The sequence below is a fragment of the Hyperolius riggenbachi genome, chromosome 6 (genome assembly GCF_040937935.1).
Source record: "Hyperolius riggenbachi isolate aHypRig1 chromosome 6, aHypRig1.pri, whole genome shotgun sequence".
NCBI lineage: Eukaryota > Metazoa > Chordata > Amphibia > Anura > Hyperoliidae > Hyperolius > Hyperolius riggenbachi.
In genome coordinates this window covers 320,566,255-320,584,077 of record NC_090651.1, presented here as the reverse complement: position 1 = coordinate 320,584,077, position 17,823 = coordinate 320,566,255, and the positions used below count along the sequence as shown (strand labels likewise).

The 17,823-nt window shown below is 45.1% G+C and overlaps 1 protein-coding gene across 1 annotated transcript in view; it reads left to right on the top strand.

Moving 5' to 3' along the window:
- SCAF1 (SR-related CTD associated factor 1) overlaps window positions 1–17,823 on the top strand; it is a 50,801-nt gene that overhangs the window by 11,202 nt on the left and 21,776 nt on the right. The window contains exons 2-7 of the mRNA XM_068241385.1: window positions 287–483; window positions 1,649–1,703; window positions 6,517–6,629; window positions 10,032–10,165; window positions 11,637–11,743; window positions 13,788–17,399. Coding sequence (XP_068097486.1) covers window positions 310–483; window positions 1,649–1,703; window positions 6,517–6,629; window positions 10,032–10,165; window positions 11,637–11,743; window positions 13,788–17,399 — 4,195 coding nt within the window. The 5' untranslated portion in view covers window positions 287–309. The remainder of the gene's footprint in view (window positions 1–286; window positions 484–1,648; window positions 1,704–6,516; window positions 6,630–10,031; window positions 10,166–11,636; window positions 11,744–13,787; window positions 17,400–17,823) is intronic.

The window sequence follows — 17,823 nt, the reverse complement described above, 5'->3', positions numbered from 1 at the left end:
GTAATACTGAACAACGACCAATTAATCAATGCATTCACATAAGATATTTTTTTTGGGGGGGGGGGGGGGTGTTCTTCATTCCTTCCTCATTCTGCAGGAATCTTTGTCCACTCTTTCCGTATGATTTGCAATAAAGCTCTGAGCCTGCAGAATATGTCTCTTTCACAAAGAATATGATGTCTGTGTCAATGCAAAAGCTTCATTTATACTGGACTTTCCCTTTACATTCCCTTAGCACGCCTTCTCCCAGTCTTGCTGAGTGATGACTTTGTCTTTTTCCCATCAGGCACTTTACTCCAGGCTGTAGTAATGGCGGGAGACCACCAAGACCCTGAACAGAGCAAGGAGGATGCTGACAAGGAGGCAATACAGGAACCTGATAGGACATCAGATGCTGCTGAACCAGAGGTGGAACAGGAATCCTCCAGAGATGTCACCCAGCAAGATCCCACAGAAGCCCTGCCCCCTGAAAAGATCATTCTGGTAACTTAAAATAAAGGTCCTTTATTAATGTACACCTATCTCTTATTTAAATGGTTCAATGGGCAGTTCAGACCTGCTGCAAGAACTTAGTAAAGTCACAGAAAAGTACTTGCATTAGATGTACATCTGAAGGCTGCTGCTGTGCTTCCGGTTAAGCACTGTCACAGCATTAAAGCACAATGCTAGCCAGGAAGTGTAGACCTGTCTGAGGCCAGTTAAAAGGAACCCCGGGTGTGAGACCTATGGAAGCTGCTATATTTATTTCATTTTTAACAATGCCAACTTACCTGGCAGTTCAGCTGATCTTTCTGGTCAGTAGTGTCTGCACCACACACCTGAAACAAGCATGTAGCTTATCTTGTCAGATCTGACATAGACATCTAAACTGCACGCTTGTTCAGGGTCTACGGCTTAAAATATTAGAGGCAGAGGATCAGCAGGACAGCCAGGCAATGTGGAAATAAACCTGTCATAATCCCGACGCCTATTGGTGTTAGGTGGTCGGGAAGCGATCAAAGTGTAGGCAGTATATATCTCCTACACTTTGACTGCTTCCCGACCGCCTAGCACCAATAGGTGTCGGGAAGGTGGCAGCCCCAGGACCGCCTGACGCGGATCGACGTCAAGAGCGGTGGACGGAGATAAGCGAGGATCGCGCATCCCTGCTGAATAGTGGAGCTCTGACATCAGCCTATTAGCCTGGTATCACGGCTAACAGACTGTTAGAAATTAAGAAAACCGTTTCTAGCGATTGTACAGCGCTGCGATCTAGTGCAGCGCTGTACGGGGGACAGCTGTCACTGAGCTTTCCCCAGGAGAGGCTCACAAACGATGCCTGTGAGAGACGATCATGCTGATTGGCTCTCAGAAGGGAGGGTTGAAATAAAAAAAAAAAAAAAAAGCCTGCAGCAGAGATCAGAGCCCACCAACAGGAAGCTCAGTTAGTGCGCAGAAAAGGGGGTGGGGGGGGGGATTTATTTGGCTGCTAAGTTGTATGGACTTGCAGCACACTGTTAAAGCTGCAGTGTGCTGAATTGTAAAAAATAGCCTGGTCATTAGTAGGTTGTAAGCCTGTGGTCCTGCACTGGTTAAGCTTTTGAGAAATCCGCTGGCTTCTTCCATGTGTCTTGTTTACACTTTTTTTTTCTTTCTTTATTTTTTGCAGAAAGTTTTACAGGAAGTTGTAAATAAAAGCAAGAAGAATGTCTGCGGATTTACAGGTACCAGTCATGTCACTTTATTGTTTGGACCATTTCTAAAGCTATTTGCAAGTAAGGGCCAGTGCACATCAACAAAGTGATAGCGTAATTGCAAACGCTCAGCGCTTTGAAGTGATTTTTCTAGGCGATTCTAGGCATGTGCTTAGCGATTTTCTAAGCATGCCTATCGATTTTTGGAGCGTTTTATATTTTGTTACAGGAGAGCTGGAACTGAACAGCTTTTGTTACAAAAACGCTTGGAAAATCGATGTGATCTAGCGCTTTTCAGAGCGATTTTCTACTTTCCTATACCTAACAGTGAGGCTGATTCGCCTCAGAAATCAGCAGAAATGCTACAGGACCCGCGTTTGCGTTTGGGAAAAAAGCGTATCGCTCTGGTGTGCTCCATCCCATTCAAATACATTAGCCAAGCGGTTTTAAAATCGCTCAGAAGCGCTCTTGGTGTGCAGCAGCCCTAAGAGGGTTGGGTGTTTTTGATCTGGGGGCTGCCGACATGCTCCTTTCAGCATCCCTTGAATTCCCAAGAGGCAAAGCCTTGTGTATATATAACATCAAGGCCAAACTTGCATCACGTATAGACAACCACTAAATCAAGCCAAAGGGCTGATCTGGCCAACTGTGTTATGCTGAATACACACCATGCGTTTCCGCATCGAATGCGTCCGTCGATCCAATTATTTCCGAGCATTTCCGAACGCATTTCGCTGATTTTTAGGTCGATTGCCATGTAAAGTATTGCAAATCGACCTAACGATCCATCGAAGCTTGAATCGGACATGTTGGAAATAATCGATGCGTATCGACAGACGCATCGAACGCGGAAACGCATGGTGTGTATCAAGCATTAGATCTAACTTGTGTAATTTAAAAACTTCCTGTATTATGAAGGTACACACAATACAACTTTAGATCAATGGGTCCTATCTGCTCCCAATCTATAACGGGCTCAATCAAAGTAATGATCTAAAAATTGATCACATTATTGTTTGAGAGCGGTTTGGTCGTACACAAGATGCAACTTCTGGTCATTGTACCTAGCATTAGATGTGTCAGGGAAAAGCAGAGCTGAATAATTTTTGAGAACCTGTCCTTAGAGTGGACCTGAACTCTTGCACAGGACACAAGGAAAACGCACCCTGTATGTTTTTAGAGAGATGAGTTTGTCTAAATCCATCTCCTCTGTAAGTAATCAAAGTGCAATTTGATCTCTCAGAACAAAAAATTGTCAGTCCTCAACAGGCGCAGCTAATTTGTAAAAACAGGAGGTAAACTCTTTATCTGCCTCAATCAAAGCAGGAAGTAGACACACTGCATAATTATTGCAGGAGTTCTGTAAGCTGTAACATAGAAATGTTTTTCTTTAAATGTGGTTATGCTGTTGCTTATATTTTACAGCAGAGAGGAAGTTCTGGTCACTTTAAGCTTATGCCGCATTAATGGGATTAATTTTACCCTATTTTAATGAGTGTAGTTAAACCCCCTAAATGCATGTCAGACTGCATTGCCCTATTTCTAGGAATTGAGCACAGGAACAGCCCAGAAGGGCTCCTGAGGCAAGCAGATGGAACCTGTGTTTACAGCTGAGCAGAGCAGGTGTCATCCTTTTACTGTCACAGCTAGAAGTGACACCCATTATCTTTTGTCCTTGGTGACAATCCTTTTAACTCTTTGAAAGCTTGTATAGGGCTGTGTAAAAACGCTGAACATTCCCAGCAGGACACACTGTTTGTGAAAAGGAATTGTTTTGTTGAGATGGAGATGATCCCTTCCCATTCATCTGAATAAATCCCTGTCCAGCCCAGAAACTTGGCTCTGCAGGTGATAGGCCAGGATGTGCCTGCAGCTGGCCAGCTACTGCAGACTAGCCTCAAATGATGCAGCGTATCAGTGAGATGCAAATATATCCGAGTTCATGCAGATTTATGCAAATTTATATGCAAATGTATGCTGCTTGAAAATGGACCATGCAAGCCCCACCCAGGTTTAAAGAACACTAGTTACAAAATAAAGTGCCACTGGGGGTAATCACCTCGGGAGGGGGAAGCCTCTGGATCTTATTGAGGCTTTCCCCGTCCTCCTGTGTCCCACGGTGGTCTCGTTGTGCCCCTCCAAACAGCGAGCATGTAAATATTTACCTTCCCGGCTCCAGCGCAGGCGCAGTAGCGGCTCTTGGCTTGGGATAAGGCAGAAATAGCCGATCCCAGTCGTGTCCACTCTACTGCGCAGGTGCAAGTCTCCTGTGCAGTAGAGAGGACCAACTGGGATCAGCTATTTCCACCTTATCCTGAGCCGAGAGCGGTGCCTGCACTGGAGCCGGGAAAGGTAAATATTGGAGGTGCTACTGTGTCTCCACCACAGCCTGGCAAATTGTCGGCTGTGGCTTCAGAGGGGCCCAGCGAGACCACCGTGGAACGGGGGACGCCTCGATAGGATCCAGAGGCTTCCCCCTCCCGAGGAAAGTACCCCCCCCATGGGCACTCTTTTTTTTTTTTTTTTGTTACAGGGTCTCTTTAAATTGATCCATTTTCAAGCTGCGTATATTTGCATACATCTGCATGAACTCGGAAATATTTTCATCTCATTGATCATCCCTACTGCAGAGTACAGCCCGCTGGTAGGAGGACCTCTGATTCAGCTGACAGGCTTCGGCTGCTGTGTTGGTGCAGCAACAAATAGAGATTCTCTGCCACAGTTAAGTCTTGTCCACGCATAGTGTTTTTAAGGCTAGCGACGTGTTCTGTTGCTATGCAGGGGTGGAGGAGGGCCAACAAGGTGACATCATGCGGCGTGAGCGGTTAGAACAATTCTCTAATTTGGCTGAATGTATCCACTGGGCTGATAAGTGGTTGAGGCATTGAGTGGTGGGGAGGGTATTGGGGGCCGAGTTTCATTTAGAGAGTGTACGAGGCTTTGGATGCCTGTACAGGGTTATGAACTAAACATTGGGGTCTCAAACTCGCCATTTTCGGCCATCGATACAATATTTTGTGGCCCTCGCCGGCAAAAGCTTCCTTATAGTTCGCTTCAGTGCTCCCAAGTAATCCGCCGCTAAACGAGGGCTGCAGAGCCCCCAAATCGCCCGGGGGGCAATCCGCCGGCATTTCCTGAAAGGGGCAGAGCTTTCAGCTTCAGCTCTGCCCCTCCTGACGTCAATCGCCGCACGGATCGCCGCCTCTCCCCACCCCTCTCTCTGAAGGAAGAGTGAGAGGGGCGGGCAGAGGCGGCGATGCGCCGCGATTGTGAAATTCCTTATGCGGCCCAGCCTCATCCTGACTTTGCCTCCTGCGGCCCCCCAGGTAAATTGATTTTGAGACCCCTGCTTTAAAGTGAAGATGGGGGGTGGTATATATTTCAGAAGTATATATTACAAGGTTGTGAGAACTGCAAACATGATGTACGTAAAACACAGCCTTTCCTCATTTTTAACGGACACTGCCAGATTGGGTCGTCACAGCCTGCTGCCAAAGAGAGCAGGGAGAGCTCCTGCATGCTTTAATTATTCCTGCAGTAATCTTTGAATTTCTGGACATTATATTCTTCAGAGTGCTGTCCTAGTTGAAAGCCAGTACACAGGGACGTAACAATAGACCCTGAAGGGATGCAGCTGCAGGAGGGCCCAGAAGCTGCAGGGAGCCCCGTGGGGGAAGTTCCTTTTCCTTGTCCTGAGAGACTGACAACTAAGGCCATGGGAGAGAAAAAGCTTTCTGCTCTCTGAACAATTGTTCTAATGACTGCATCTGCTCAGCCACAGATAAGGAATCGTACAAAGTTTTTTAGACAGTCCCTATTGAGTGTGCTGTAGTGTCTTGTGTACAGCATCCTGCCCCCAGCCTCTCCACCCCCCTTCCCAAGTGCTCTGTATTGTCGTGATGCTGGAGAAGTCCGCAGAGCCAGTTCTTTTCGCTTTTCTGTATGTGTTTTCTGTACACTGTGTGAGGGGCCCCCATCCAAAGTTTTGCAGGGGGGCCCAGTGATTTCTAGTTACGCCCCTGCCAGTACAATTTGAGCTTCATTTTCAGAAACGTATCTGGCCGCAGGTTGAAATAGGGTAATGCTGTTGAGTAAATCACATAAAATGTAAGTGTACAGAAAGTACCTACCCAAATGTGCTGGCTTTTTAGGGCCTTTGTCTGTAAATGTGGCTGGTGCTGAGCAATCTGTTGTGCATCCTGCGCCAAGCAGACTTTTGGCAGCAGAGAATGAGAAAGCGGGAATATTAGCCTTGTAAACCAGATGAGAAAGATCTGGGCCTTTGGCCTGTGTCTCTGCAGTATGTTGGCTGGCATGTTTCGTGGCAGCGCCAATGAAGTTTGCATGGTGGTATCAGAAATTGTAAGGCCCCATTCACACTTGAAAGCGCAACATTTGCGGGAGTGATTTTTTCCGCAATTTCACACAGAAAAAAATCACTGGACACTGCAGCGATTTTTCTGCGATCGCGTTTAGCGCTTCTATAGCACTGGAATGCGTTTGCCGGGAAATCGCCTGAAAATGGTGCAGGGTACGCGTTTGTGTTCGGCGATTTGTGTTAATCACTGGCGAATAACGCAAATCGCCCAAGTGAGAATGGGCAAATAGGTTTCTATTGCACTAGCGCTTGAGCGTTTTGCCGAAATCACCGGCAAAACGCTCTGGTGTGAATGGGCCCTAAAAGCTTTGCCTGATGTTTTTTATGCTATGTGAAATAGCAAGCGGTGTGAATCTCGCCTGATTGATGGAAGGTGACCTCTACTTATGTTTTTTTTTTATGTCACCAAAGGCAATGCTGAAATTCATATCCACTACTGATGTTCTATTTCTGCTTTCTGTTTAGATGCAAAACCAAAATGTCCCAAGTCACAAAAAAACACCTGCAAAAATAAACTTGCAAAGAGGCCTGTGGATTCAGAAGAAGCTAGACAACGCAGCGTGGAGAATGAGAGCTATGTACGCATATTGGTGACCTCATTGTCATGTGCAGCTTTTCATTTACTTTCGGGATGCTTTTGCGAAAAACTGTAAAATTTAAAATGCATGTAAACACATACAAATAAGAAGTATATTTCTTACAGATTAAAATGGGCTATACGTTTATTTTCTCCTATGTTGCGGTCTCTTATAGTAGGCAAATAAAATCTGACACAACTAGCCCATCTCTTCATGGGGGATTCTCAGCATGGCCTTTATTGTTTATAAAGACACTCTTTAAATAGGACTTATACAATGATGCTGGCCAGCCTCCCTGCTCGTTGCACACTTTTTGGGCAGTTGGACAGAGCAACTGCCATTCACTAAGTGCTTTTGAAAATAAAGAAAACCTTGAGAATTCCCTATGAGGAGATGGGCTATTCCAAAACCTGTCAGTTCTGTCATATTTTGTCTGCCTACTGTAAGTAAATGTAACATAGGAGGAAAGTAATTTATAGCTAATTTTTACACTGGAAGAAATGTACTTCTTATTTGTATGTGTTTGCAGGTATTTTACGATTTTCACAATAGTGGTCCTTAAAGGGGTTCTTTCGCGAAAAAAGTAGGCAGTTAAAAAATGTGACAGATGACAGGTTTTGGGCCAGTCCATCTTTTTAAGGGGGATTCTCAGGGCTTTCTTTGTTTTCAACAGCATTTCCTGAACAGCAGTTTACCAGCCAGCCTCCCTAATCACTTGCACACTATTATGTCAGTTAGATTTTGCAACTGTTGTTCAGGAAATGCTGTTGAAAACAAAGAAAGCCCTGAGGATCCCCCTTAAAAAGATGGACTGGCCCAAAACCTGTCATCTGTCACATTTTTTAACTGCCTACTTTTTTCGCGAAAGAACCCCTTTAAATCATTTCTGTGATCACTTAAAGGGATACTGTAGGGGGGTCGGGGTAAAATGAGCTGAACTTACCCGGGGCTTCTAATGGTCCCCCGCAGACATCCTGTGTTGGCGCAGCCACTCACCGATGCTCTGGCCCCGCCTCCAGTTCACTTCTGGAATTTCTGACTTTAAAGTCAGAAAACCACTGCGCCTGCACGCCCGTGTCCTCGCTCCCGCTGATGTCACCAGGAGTGTACTGCGCAGACACAGACCATACTGGGCCTGCGCTGTGCGCTCTTGATGACATCAGCGGGATCGAGGACACTGCAACACAGGCGCAGTGGTTTTCAGACTTTAAAGTCTGTAATTCCAGAAGTGAACCGGAGGCGGGACCGGAGCATCGGTGAGTGGCTACGCGGGCACAGGATGTCTGCGGGGAACATTAGAAGCCCCGGCTAAGTTCAACTCATTTTCCCCTGACCCCCCTACAGTATCCCTTCAGTGTTCTCCCCAGAATTTTTTTCCAGCCGGGTGGCATGAAATAGTTGCCGGGTGGCATAAAAAAGTAGCCGGGTGGGGCGAGTTGAAAATGCAGGGCAACTGTGCTTACAGCATAGGAGGAGGTGAGGAGGTGAGCCGATGACAGCCGGGTGGTCACCAAATCTAGCCGGGTGGAGCACCCGGCTAAAAGAGCCTGGGGAGAACACTGCCCTTTATGTTCTCAATTCCGTGTACCTGCAGAATGTTATTTCCCTGCTAGTATCATTCTTAGAGGAGTCCTAATCGGCTGCCTGGGATTGTTATTCATGTCACATTTTAATAGTGGCTCTCATTTATATCTGGGAAACAAATAAAAGGCTTTCTGAAATTGTCACAGGGGAATAAAGGTTGTGTTTTACCCACCTGGAGCTTCTTTCACCCCCTGAAGCCTTTCAGATCATTTGCTGTCCTATGGTTGCGATCCATTGATCAGCTGAGCCCTTTCGAAAGTTTGACGAGTTGTGAGCAACTGCACATGTGCGGTCCCAGCCTCTTTTGCTCTTGTGGCACGAGTGAGGAGCCCCCCGGGCCATGCATGCGCAGTAGCCCACAATGAACAGCGGAGGGACCTGTAAGGCTTTTGTGGGGCTGGTAGAAGACCCATGTCAGTAAAATAGAACTTGTTCCCAGGTGACGGGTTTATTTTAAAAGCCGGTCTACTTCTTCAAATAGCACAAGTGTAGCACCCCCCCCCTTACACCCCTGAGACCCCTTTCACACTGGCGCGGTGCATTGGCCCATTTGGCAACAGTGAAAGTCTACGGGTCTTTTCATACCTAGTGCGATGTATCCTTCCAGAAGTGCCTGATTTGCTGCTAAAGCAACAGCCCGTTGCTGGGCAACATGCGGCAAACCGAGAGTCTATGGTGACGCATATTTGTTAAAAATGTGCGACATTAGCGTTGCAGCGTGCAAGTGGAAGTGATTTTTTTCAATGCACTTCTGCTGAATTGGAATTCTGGCCACAGGAAGTGAGCGCTAGAGAACCTCACTTACTGCTTGGCCTGCAGCCAGAATGGAGATTACCATGCACTGCTGCAATCTTCCTAGGCTTTTTTTGGCGGTGCGATCAGCTGATTGCAAGGCACCGCTACCGCGGGTTAGCAGCATGGAGCCGGCCTGAGGCTTTCCAATGATGATGTAATGCTGCGGCTTTTGTCTGGGTCCATGCAGGCCCACACATTGTTTTTTGGCCTAGCCTCCTGCTATGACATCTGAGAGGGGGCGTAGCACATGCTCTTCTGCATCCTCATTGCTTCTGATTGGAGTGGAGGCCTGGCTGTTACTGCTACTGATCCCTTCTCCAGTATTTAATTGTGGTGGTTGGTGTGGGTGTGACATAGGGGTTCTGGAGATTCAGCCCATGAGGCTGGGGATCAGAGAGAAGCCATGAATCCACCAATTGGAGCCACGGTGGCTTTCACTTTCACGGCTGTCCAGCTGGAATTATGTAGCCCCTGAGTTGAGGATGCTCAGAGGGGAGTATAGAGGGGTGGGGTGCCACAGTTGTAGGTTAGTTATGTGGAAGGGTTTAGTGAGGAAAACATGGAAATTAAGCTCATCTAAATGTAAAAAATCTAATAAAATACTATTTCAGCGCTAGAACTCATGACCCTTGCTGTCTACATCAGTGTTTATCGAGAATGGCGTGAGCAAGTTTCTCTTCTGTCTCACTAAAGTACTTCGTTTGGTTACATGTGGGGTTGATGTGGCTGTGTAATATTTAAAGCTATAGGCTTGCTATACACCAGCGGCTCTGGATGCTCGCCTGGTGTACAAGGGTGAAACAAGATCATTTGCATATTCAGTAGTGGTGCATTGTGGGTAACCACAAATGTTCACTTATAACTGAATTATTGCAACTTTCCTTCTGTTTTAAGAAGGCAAATTTCACCTATATAATTTGTTGTTTGCTATAGTTCTGAACTGCTGAGGTTCCTCCTAGACCCATAAGATTTACCATCTAGTGCTGATAACTGGCAGTGATTGTAGACTTTTTTTGTATGTAGGTCCAAGAAACAACAGACCTTATTCGTAGCCTTGCAAGTGCGTTGGAGTTTATGGAACAGACCTACTGTACAATCCCGCCAAGATCTCACCTTCACCCCGTAGTAGAAGAAAACCTAGAATATGAAGACTTTTAGTAAGTATCATTGACAGGGAACCTTGTGCTTACTTTCAGTGTCCAGTTATGTTCAGTTGCTCATACTTGCATACTGCCTAAATACCTTTTTTGCAGACCTTACAGTGTTGGTCATGTGGCCTATTGTCTTCTTTTTCCAAAACTTCTTGGATCAGCTTAATGGGACTGTTCTTATGTGCTGCATTTTTACCATTTTTTGGGGGCAGAGGCGTAGCTAGGGCTTTCAGTGACCGGGGATGTTCTAAAAACGATAACTTCCTAAGCCTCGATTCACAATAGAGCAATGAAACTCTCTTTATCCATGTTACGCATAAAAAATGTTGACAGATCCTGCTATTAGTCGGATCTGTTTACACATCATGTTCTGCGACAGATCCGTTACAGCCAGGAAATGCAAAGTCCCAACCTGCATGAGAATTCTGGACAAGCGGATGAGTTTCCCATAGAATGCATATTGACTGGCTGTCCTGCTCATCCTCTGCCTTTAATACGTTTAGCCATAGACCCTGCAGCATATCATATATTTCTGACTGAAGTCTGACTGGATTATCCGCATGTTTGTTTCAGGGTTGTGATTCGTATACTGCTGATTCCAAAAGATCAACAGAATTGCCAGGCAGCGATCGGTTTTCTTGTTATTTTTTTTCTTCCCTTAAAGAGAATCTGTACTCTAAAATTCTTACAATAAAAAGCATATCATTCTATTCATTATTTTCTCCTGTGCCCCTCTGTGCTGTTTCTGCCACTCCCTGCTGCGATCCTGGCGTGTAATTGCCAGTTTTAGGCAGTGTTTACAAACAAGACATGGCTGCTAACCAGAGTGTGATAGGCTGAGAGGAGCTCAGTCTGTCACTCACACAGAGCCTGCAGGGGACGTGGAGAGGGTGTTTATAGCTTCTATCCTATCACAAGCAGAGCTGCACATTCCAGCCTGAGTGCCTGAGCCCGACAAAGCCGTCAGAGGAAAGAAAAATAGATTATATAACAGAGATAATACAGCCACTGTGCAACTAGGAGAGGCTGCAGTAAGACAGACCACATTAGAACTGGAACTTATAGGATAGAAGAAATAAGGCTGAACATTTTGTTAGTCTCTTTAAAAATCTAATGGGATGTTTTGGAAAAATAAGATAGAAAAATTATACTTCCAGAACATTTGATCGTAAGTGTATGGCATATGGGTTTGATTTTTCTGATTTTATTCAATCACGTGGAAAAACTGATCAGGTTTCTCTGGCCTAAAAAAACCCTAAATGATTGAATCCTGTATGGGCACCTTTATACACTTTATGGAGACCAGCAGTGTCAACTAAATCGTTTTTTTTTTTTTAATCCCAACTTCAGCAAAAATGTTTTCCTACTCTTGTGCCGGCAGAAAATGTCAGTTACTTTATTAACATATTGTCTGTCTGTTTTTCTCCTTTTTTTTTTTTTTGTGTGTGTGCGTGTTTTGTATTGTTCTGTAATTCAGTGCTGTGGCAGATGAGTTTGAGCTGGTGGCCGAGGTTCGGATTGGAGATTCAGAGCTCCAGTCGGGTGTCTTAAGAAGAGACAGACCCTGGAGATTTCAGAAATCAGGTACGGCCTTCTGTGAATAATCACACTCTGTATTGATGGGCTGCAACCAAAGAGATCAGCAGGGCAGCCAGGCAACTGGTATTGTTTAAAAGGGAATAAATATGGCAGGCTCTCATTTCAGGTGTACTTTATAGCAAAACCAAAGTATCCTCACAAAATAGCACTACAAGCATATGCCCCTGCTTTTTAATGTGAAAATCCTAATTTAAAACTGGCATTAATTTAAAACTGACTTAATAAAAATACTAGAATTTTGCATAACATTTTTGAATAATTTTGTTTTTGTAAAACAAAAATACCCGCTATAGCAGTTTGTTGGCCTCCTTGGCAATCCACAGCTGCCTGCGCACCTCTATTCTGTTTGATGCATTCCCTCTTGGATGACATGGGCATGCAGAGAGGTGAGTTGTGGCTGTCAGGTGAAGTCACGGCTCAGTGCTGACAGTCTAGTATCTGGCAACAGAAATCCTTCTTTTTTGTAAAAAAACAAAAAAACTAAACTTTATGCTTAATTTAAAATTGTATATTAAATGCACATATCACAACTGGACCATAACTACCATAACCAGAAATTTAAAAGAATACTGTAGGGGGGAAAAAAAGAGTAGAACTTACCCGGGGCTTCTAATGGTCTCCTGCAGACGTTCTGTGCCCACCGATGCTCCGGTCTCCGCCTCAGATTCACTTCTGGAATTTCCGACTTTAAAGTTGGAAAACCAATGCGCTGCCGTGTCCTTGCTCCCGCTGACTTCACCAGGAGCATACTGAGCTGGTGCAGACTGTACTGGGCTTGCACAATGCACTCCTGGTGACATCAGCGAGAGCAAGGGCACAAGCATGCAGGCGCAGTGGTTTTCCGACTTTAATGTCGGAAATTCCAGAAGTGAAGCGGAGGTGGGGCTGGAGCATCGGTGAGTGGCTGCGCTGGCACAGGATGTCTAGGGGGGATCATTAGAAGCCCCAAGTAAGTTCAAGTTTTTTTGTTGTTTTTTTTTCCCCAACCCCCGTACAGCACTCCTTTAAAGGGACACTTAAGCCCCCCCCCCCAAAAAATGAGTTTTACTCACCTGGGGCTTCCAATAGACCCCTGCAGCTGTCCGGTGCCCTCGCCGTCTCCCTCCGATCCTCCTGGCCCTGCCGGCAGCCACTTCCTGTTTCGGTGACAGGAGCTGACAGGCTGGGGACGCGAGTGATTCTTCGCGTTCCTGGCCACAATAGCGCCATCTATGCTGCTATAGCATATATCATATACCATATAGCAGCATAGAGGGTGCTAATGTGTCTGGGAACGCAAAGAATCACTCGCGTCCCCAGCCTGTCAGCTCCTGTCACTGAAACAGGAAGTAGCTGCCGGCAGGGCCAGGAGGATCGGAGGGAGTCGGCGAGGGCACCGGACAGCTACAGGGGGCTATTGGAAGCCCTAGGTGAGTAAAACTCATTTTTTTTTGTTTGACTTAAGTGTCCCTTTAAAATATTTGCTCAGTATAATTTTTTTTTCCTTTAAAGGAAACCAGAGATAGTGGTATGGAGGATGCCATGTGTAGTTCCTTGTAAAGAATGCCAGTTGCCCTGCAGTCCTGTTGATCTTCTGGCATACGTAGTGTTTGAGTCAGTGGATGGTAGCCAGTCAGTTATCAGTAATAGCACTTTTAGCATCTTAGCATCTATCTGATGTGTGCCACACATTAGGAACAGATTTCCAATAGATTTCAGAAAGTGGTTAAATAAATGTCAACTTCCATATCACTTTCACCTCCAGTTCTCTTTAAATATCTTGAAGTCTATCCAAATGAGACACAGAGAATGTTGACAAGTGTGGGAAAGAGGGTTAAAAATGTTTGATGTTTTTTTTAGCATGTACATGTACAGTCAGATTATTCTCCTTACTTCCTGTCATCAATTTTACTAAGAATAGGAAGAGAGTAGAATGCTCTGCAGTGGGGAAATGGATTGGGAATGTAGAGAGATACACGTAGACTGTACTTTATTTTTTCAGTGTTAAATTTTATTGATCACAAACTCTGTTGTTTTTTACTTTTTTTAGTGTGCCTAAGTACCTCAGGGCCAGAGACTGCAGAAAGACAATCATTGGTCCACCAGGCGACAACATTTAGGCCTTCAGGATGTAAGGAACCACTTGGGTCCCCAATGACTCCTATGAACTTCAAACCACATTCTCCCAGGATATTGCAAAGAACTAGAATGAGCACAGACTTTAATTTAGAACCGAAACCACATATTGCTCACCAGAGACCTGCAGACAGAATTTCCTTATATGGTCATGTTTCAGCAGCGCCTGTGCTACCTGGACTTCCATGGACAGCTAAAGATCCATCGGATGCCTTCTCAGCATCTCGGATACAAAATGCCCCATGTACAGGCAGGACTAGTTTAATAAGTGGCAACACATTAGTTCAAAATACACCTAGCCCATTAGTATCTTATGGACTAGCTTTAGGAAATGGAACTGGGGTAACGGGAGGACCGCAAAGACCACTTGGTGGTAATGGTGGCCCTGCAGCAAGCAACCAGCATTCTCAGTCTCATGGTTCTTCAGAAAAAGATACTGGTGCCTCTTCTTCCTCCTCCTCATCCTCCCCCTCCTCCCCCTCCTCCTATTCATTCTCACAGAATCCTACATTATCTGCCAGTGGCAATGGGGCGCAGACAGATCCGTCACAGGATTTAGATATTTATGACCCCTTTCACCCAACAGATGAGGAAAACGTTAATGGAGACTATATTTATTCAGACTCCCCGGAAAAGGAAGATGATCAAGAAGATCAAAAATATGACCCTTTTGAACCTACGGGCTCTAATCCAAGCTCCTCTGAGCGCAGCCCCTCACCTTATGAGGATGACGATGATGATGACATAGGAAGTGAGACTCATCCTGAAGGTCGAATCTCTGAGGCCTTGGCTGGTATTTATGATGAAAACAGCTTGAGCCAAGACTTCCCAGGCTGTGAGAAAGGAAAAGATGACTTAAAAAGTGCAGAGTCCGATAAATGCCCACCAAGTGAAGAGCATGATAGAACCACTGAAGTAGACAGCAACATAACTGAATGCCGAAGTTCTAAAGAACGTTTAGACTCTGCTTCAAAAGATCTTTCAAAGCTGGATTTTGAACCCTACAGTCCCAGCTCCAGCATAGACTTGGACACAGCAGATGAGGTGGAGCCTGAAGATGTATCGCAAGATGTACCTGAGGAAACAAGTGTTTTAGAGCCACCAGTTGCTGATTCAACACTTGAAGAAACGAATACTGAAGAAGCATCAGCTGAGCCGATAAGGCGCGTCTTCACAGTGGAGACTGATGCAGACTTTGATAGGAAAACAGACTTCACATCTGAAGCAGAATCAAAGTCTAAGCTTGAGATAAAGGTATCTTTGGAATCACTAGCCAAGCCAGATATGAAGTCTTATTTACGGTTAGAAAAAATTGCCAAACTTGGCAGTGAGTCGAGATCACGGCACAAACGGAAGCATTCCTCAGAAAGGAGAGATCATGATGATGACGATGATGATTCTGACCGGAAATATGATTCCGAAATTGAAGAAGGTGAGATAGTTCAGCCAGATGAAGATTGCTTTAGCCCTGTGCCTTTATTCAGGAGCCGATGCAGCAGAGTCATGGACAGACCTATTAGGATGGTCGAAGGTGATGACTTTCTTTCTTTGCATGCGGATTCAGACGAAGAAGGAGCTTTACAGATTGACTTTGGAGAAAATCAAATGGATAGTCGGTGGAAAGGACTAGACTTAAGGCGGAAAATAACAAATCAGCGCAGAGAGCGATTTCATAAAAAAACACAGTCCCCCTCAAAACCCAAAAAGCATTCAAAATCTCGTTCCCCCTCCAGCTCTCGCAGTCGTAAAAAGTCCAAAAGAGATAGAAAAAGATCCAGAGAAAGAAAGAGGTCTAAGGAACCAAGAACAACCACAACTACTTCATGGTCTAGTTCTAAAAAATCAAAAGATGGTAAAGACCGCAAACGTTCCAGGTCACGATCTTATAAGGGCAATAAGATTTCTCGCTCCCGTTCTAGAGACAATAAAAGAAGATCACGTTCTTGGTCACCTTCCATTAGCACTAGTATATCTGTTGTAGGTTCTCGTACTTCACCCGAAAGAAGGAAAAATTGTCGTTCAAAATCAAAAGAGAAGAAAAGACGTTGGTCACGCTCTGTAAGTATTGATCGGTCTAGAAAAGATAAACACAAAGACAAGCATCGGACTGATGGGAAGAAAAAGAAGAAAAGATCACGTTCCAGGTCCAGGGAACGAGAAAGAGATCGAAGATCTTCACGGTACTCGGCTGATAGAAGAGAAAAGGAGAAAACAAGAACCAGGCACACTTTAGATGAACCCAAGATTGAAAATCCTCCACTACTGGAGAGGAGGCGAAGAGACAGTAGGTCAGTGGTGCCTCCATCTATACAAGAACTGAATAATACAGATCTGTTTTCAATAAAAAGAACGATTACTGTGAATCCAGAAGAAAAGTTAGATCATGAGGCATTGATTCACTCTCCTGAGCGGCATTTGAAAAGAGAAGTTCTGTATGATTCAGAAGGACTGAGTTTTGAAACTTATTCAGACCGTGAAATTATTGATGACCGCGATGGAAAATCTAGCAGGATATTTGAAAGGCATTCAGGAAAGAGTGATTCCAGCAAGAGGAGATTACCCCTGGACTTTGCTACAAAGAGGGTAGAAGAAGAAAGAGACAGCCGACAAAAAATTTCCAAAGATCGCGATAGGAAAAGGGCTTACCCAGATGACAGTCGTGACCGGTATAAAAAACGATTTAAAGATTGCTCTGATCCAGAACCTGAGCCCTTGAAGTTGGATAGGGATAAAATTCGTACAGACAAGGATAAAGCTCCAAAGAAACTAAAAACCAGTCATAAAGATAGCAAAGGAGGCTCCACCAGAAAAGTTAAACTTCAGTCTAAGGTAGCTGTTCTGATCCGTGAAGGAGTAAGTAGCACCACTTCTGTGAAGGAAGCTGGGTCTATCGGAGTTAAGTTCAGTCGGGACAGAGAAAGCCGCTCCCCGTTCCTTAAACTTGATGATAAAATGCTGGATATCAAGGGTGTCCGGCCTAAACTTGACATAGAAGATATTAAAGAACCGCTTCTAAGGCCTAAAAAAATGAAGGGTCTAAAAACAAAAACTGGCATTAAGAAAGTAAAGCCAGCAGGCACCACTGGGGCTCTTATTAAACCCAAGGGAACGTTAGAGAAGAAAAAGAAGAGGCTGAAAACAAAAGCTTCATTGAAGAAATCCAAAGCCGATAGCTGCAGTCAAGAAATATTAAGCCCAATTGAAGCCAAAGAGGAACCAATATGGTCAGACACTGAGAAAATTGAAATTAAAGTGAAGCCTCCAAGCCCTCCCAAGCCAGTCAATGAGCAAGAGCTTACCCCTGATTCGCAAACTGTAGACAGTAGCTGCAAGACTCCTGATGTGTCATTCTTACCTGATGAGCTCCCTCCCGACCCTGAGAGAAGTATTGATGACATGGAGATTGAAAGCCTTTCTGAGTCCAAGGAAGAGATTTCACGTCCTCCTCCTCCCCCACCACCCACTGCACCAATACCATGGAACCTTCAATCAGGAGTGGACTGTACCACAAGTGGTGTTCTAGCATGTAAGTGGTGCTTCGTTTTTTGTTTGTTTCTTAATTCACACAAACAAATGCTGTCCATTTTAAATGTCTATTCTTGCAGTTAAAGGGAACCCGAGGTGAGAGGCATATGGAGGCTGACATGTTTATTTCCTTTTAACCACCCTGGCGTTCTATTGAGATCGCCAGGGCAGCTGCATGAGGGTTTTTTTTAAATAAAAAAAAAACTATTTCATGCAGCCAACTGAAAGTTGGCTGCATGAAAGCCCACTAGATGGCGCTCCGGAGGCGTTCTTCTGATCGCCTCCGGCGGCCAAAAGTAACACGGAAGGCCGCAATGAGCGGCCTTCCGTGTTTTGTTTACTTCGTCGCCATGGCGACGAGCGGAGTGACGTCATGGACGTCAGCCGACGTCCTGACGTCTGCCGCCTCCGATCCAGCCCTTAGC